Raw genomic sequence first — 4,356 nt, forward strand, 5'->3', positions numbered from 1 at the left:
CCCCCCCCCGCAGTGAAGGAGATGCTTATCTCTTTCCTCTGCATACAGCCTTGTAATTCCGTTTGCTTATCCCTTTAAGAGATACAGCACTCTTGCTCTAGTGGCTTTGGTTAATACTGCCATTGCTTCTTCAGAGGAATAGGCAACAGAGGCTGTGAATGCAACGGTTGAACTTTTCAACCAGCTCAGTCATCTCACCATCACCAAGTGACCAGCACAGCCACAGCTCTGAGACCAGGAGTAGACGCAGGGCTGGTGTGGGATGGAGTGCTTCAAAGTTAGTGCAAGGCTTAGCCCCCCCTCCCCTCCCCAATCTTGGAACTAATTACATCCAGGTGATTTACAGTCTCTTGCTGCAGTGTATAGCAGGTGCCATTGCTGAGATTAAACCCACCCCCCAGTCCCACTCTTCCCCACACCCCCCATGGACACACACAAAATACTGTTGCGCAGTAGCAGCTGCATTCACTACAGTGAAACCCTCCTGAGTGCTCCCATGAGGTGCCTCTCCTTAGCTTCACTGAAGGAATGGGAGGATATGGGTGTAAAACCACTCTTCTGTGAAGTGCAGGTGATCCCCTTCCACCCCCAGGAACACCAGCTTTCCTGCTTTGTCCATCTGCTGCAGCCCCAGGCGATCCTAAAGGAAGAGAAGCATGACCATAGCTTCCTGGGGGAATCTCCGTGGGGGGAAAAAGCCACTTCGGGATGAGGGGTGATTCAGAACAAAGGTTGAGAAAGGAGCAAAGTTTAAACATGTGTGGAAAGAGATCTTGAGCCAGGGGTGAAATCACCACTAACTCCTGCTGCCAGGAAAGGGCGCAGAGGGAAACAGCTCCTGGTAAGAAAAGGCCATGCCCCCAGAACAGCAGAGATGGTGAGCAGAGCCAGGCTGTGGGGGTTAGAGCTCCTGAAGGCCCTCAGGACACGATATTCTTTAGAGTGAAAGTTGCAGACACTCCCCAGAAGAACGTACCTCTTTGTACAGCAAGGTCTCCTTCAGAGGAATGGTGTCCTTGGCTTGGCCGCTTTTGTAAAACCCAAACCACTGTCAGAATTAAACAAAAAAACAAACAAAAAACAGTTGCTGCAGGACTCCCAGCAGGCAAAGACGCTTATTCACCAACTCCTGCCAGAGATGCACTGCTGCAGACAGTGCAGCATGAGGCCTATTTGTGCACTCATCCTTCTCAGAAAGTTCTGCCCACCAAAAAACAAACCAGAAACAAGCAAGGAAGAACCAAAATGCCAACAGAAACTCCTCACCTCAGAGATCGGAGGATCAACCATGGTGTCATTGAGAAATTTCACCATCACAAACTTTTTCAAAGCCATCAGGTTTTTCTTGTACGTCTCATTGATGCTCTGAGTGAAAGCAAGACAGAAAGTTCCAAGTCAGTAAAAACCCACTGAGAGAGACAGTGGCTAGGAAACTGCCTGCTCCAACTCACTCTGTACCAACAAATGAAATCCTGCACTGCACCAGCCTTGGATGCAGAAATGTGAATTTCTAAGATCAATCTCCCTTTGCTGTGCTCGTGGCATTCAGCCTTATCTCCAGGCTGCAAAAAAGAGACAGTCCTCCCCTGTCTCCAGAGGAGTTGTCCACTTGGAAGGTTAGGGGCAGACTGAGCCTTTGGTAGAGCTTTCCACAGACAACTCCAGAAATGCACAGCAACACAAGAACTGCTCTGGCACGGATAAATCTCATGCATGTATCTATCAGTGAAAACACTTTGTACATTCCTGGGCTGCAGGGCAAAAAAATGCTCCTTTTGAACTCCAGCAGAGGAGTTCATGTTCTCCATGCTGGAGCTCGCTACTAAAGCTCCTGTTCTCCTGCTAGCATTTACTCATCAGTTAGGTCCTTACCCTCTCCTGATTTATGTCAGCCAAAAAGATGCTCTTTTTCCTGTAGTCCTCCTCCTTCAGAGGATCATGCCAATACTGTGCTTGTACCAAGCTGGAGAAGGGAGAAATCAAAGATCAGATTGGAAACCCACAGCTGCTCACCTGGGCCCAGCCCCTGTCTCTGTAGCCTCCGGAATGTACTCACTGCTCTTGAACAGCTTGTGTGTAGGCACCCAGATCCAGCATCTTTCGGATCCAGTCACAGATCTGGGAGCTCTCACCAGGACAGCGTGGAAAGCCATACACTCCTGAGGTATGAAGACACATCTTACAGCTCAGCGAGCCAGACAGAAATCATCCCTTAATCCCTCCAGCTGGTAAAGAACCACCTCTTACAGAAAAGGGGCAGGAATTACCAAGGGAATCAGGAAGCCTTTAATCCTGCAATCTCATTAGACAGCACTCCTGCCCCTGGGCACTACTGCACACAAAGATAATGGATGATGCTCTTGAACTCAGGATATTGCTGTGGAGAATGGGGGCATGCAGACAAGCTGAATGCTCTCCAGCTCGCCTGCTGTGATCCCTGCAGGTCTGGGGATGATTCCCTACAATTCTTCCCCCCTACGTGACAAAGAAATAGACTCGAGCCATGGAACTTCCCAGAGGAGACTTTGAAATTCACTGCCAGATACTCTTAACTGCACAGCTCCTGAGTTACATTTCCTACTGTCTCCTTAATATACTGCAAAAAGCACCTCCTTTGGTGCTTTAGTCTTGCAGATACCGATTGAAAAATACCCCTGTGACCCCTGTTAGTTTCACAAAGGCTTTGCCAAACAGTTAGAAATTTGTTCTTCAGAAACAACTGATCCCAGATGCTTTCAAAGTATGTAAGAATTCTGCTGAGACAAATCATCTGCTTATGAATGTCCCCTTTCGCTGCCAGTCAAGCAAGACCAAGCCAGAAGATAAAGCACTCAGCTAACCAAAGCAGACCACCGGATTTAGGTAACACAGGGACCACTTCATTTAGTAGAATACAGTCAATTTTTAGGAAGAGGGCCAAATAATTAATTCCTCCCACCAACAAAAGCCCCTTCACCCATGGTCAGAGTTGTGACAGCTGAAGAGGACATTACCTTGGTGCTGCCCCCCAACGGAGATCAGATTGAACATGGGAGGAGAAGGGCACCTCTGGGCCACCGCCCTCCTGCACAGACAGCGAAAGGAGCAGAGTCAGTGCCTGCTGTGGCCAGGCCACGGGTGCTGCTGTGCTCACAGTGCTCAGCCAGCCGCTGCCTGGACCCAGGCACAAGGGTTATGTGTGTCTTCTGGCAGAGGAGGGTACAACAGGTAACTGCCAGGCTCTCCTTCTGGATTCTTGTCTCCTTTGGAGTGCTCCTACCTTTGTGAAGGATTTGTCTGTTTAAACCTGCTTAGTAGTTCAGGAGTTTAAAATCAGAATATAAAACCCACCAGAAAAACAATAAAACCAGAACAGGAACGTAAACTTACAGGAACTGGCCTCCTTGGGAGAAGCCCATTGCGTTGTATCCTCCTTTCAGGTGAGGGTCCTTTGCGAGTTGGCTGCACACCTCTCTCACTTGGTCATTGACATTCATGAAGAAGCTGTTCTCCACATCCTGACAGACTGGTCATGTTAGAAAGTGCAACTTGTACCTTTCAAAACGGCTTATTTTAATCTCTGCAAGCAGACCAGTCTAACAGCTCTGCTTGTGAAAGAGGACCTTAACCTTCGCAAGAGGACAGAAGTGAAACCGAAGCTTTGAGGCTTCCCATCATCACATCTTTCCTCCTATTCTGCCTGCAGAGCTGCCCCATGCAGAGCAGTCGTACGTCTCTACTCCTCCACAACTTCAGTCCCTTCAGATTTTGTATGTTCTACGTATAAATCAGCCTTTATCATCCTTTCCAGACCCCAGAAAATAACACACATTGCACGTTACTCTGAAGGACAGTTTGTAGACATTCAGTGGGGCACATCCACTGAACCACGTCCCCAGCCGCCCCATCTCTGCAGTTCAGGAACGGCGATTCCTCCCCCCCATAAATTGTTCCGGACATCCAACCTGACCCTCCCCGGCGCAATGTGAGGCCACCACCTCTCACCCTATCACAGGAGAACGGTATTTTATCGCATCTCTGTATTACCCGGCGTCAGTGCCGATCTGAGGCTTTGCACGCGAATCCCACGCACAGGACTGGCTTTCCCAGCAGGCGTTCCTCAGACTTCTCCCGTCTCCGCCCGTCACAGCCGTTTACCTCCCCGGGAACAAACCCACGGGCCAGTCCCACAGTCAGTACCTGCACCAGGGAGCTGCCGACGCGCAGGGACAGAACGTAGACGCCCGGGATCCTGCGCTGCACCAAGTCCCGGACGTAGCCCATGCTGAGCGGATTGCAGCAGCTGTCTCCTGAAGGAGGAGGGGGGTAAGGGGCGCGGGGCAGCGTCAGGCTGCGGCCGCCTCCCTCACCTCGCCT

At 50.2% G+C, this 4,356-nt stretch overlaps 1 protein-coding gene across 1 annotated transcript in view; it reads right to left on the minus strand.

The window, feature by feature from the left end:
* Positions 1–406: 406 nt before the first annotated feature.
* PPT1 (palmitoyl-protein thioesterase 1) overlaps positions 407–4,356 on the minus strand; it is a 5,637-nt gene continuing 1,687 nt past the window's right edge. Inside the window, exons 2-9 of the mRNA XM_003212632.4 lie at positions 4,180–4,354; positions 3,370–3,497; positions 2,994–3,064; positions 2,057–2,159; positions 1,873–1,963; positions 1,267–1,365; positions 977–1,048; positions 407–640 (exon numbers count right to left, since the gene is read on the minus strand). Of these exons, the coding sequence (XP_003212680.2) occupies positions 518–640; positions 977–1,048; positions 1,267–1,365; positions 1,873–1,963; positions 2,057–2,159; positions 2,994–3,064; positions 3,370–3,497; positions 4,180–4,354 (862 nt within the window). The 3' untranslated portion in view covers positions 407–517. The remainder of the gene's footprint in view (positions 641–976; positions 1,049–1,266; positions 1,366–1,872; positions 1,964–2,056; positions 2,160–2,993; positions 3,065–3,369; positions 3,498–4,179; positions 4,355–4,356) is intronic.

This window comes from Meleagris gallopavo, chromosome 25 (genome assembly GCF_000146605.3).
Source record: "Meleagris gallopavo isolate NT-WF06-2002-E0010 breed Aviagen turkey brand Nicholas breeding stock chromosome 25, Turkey_5.1, whole genome shotgun sequence".
NCBI classification, from domain to species: Eukaryota; Metazoa; Chordata; class Aves; order Galliformes; family Phasianidae; genus Meleagris; species Meleagris gallopavo.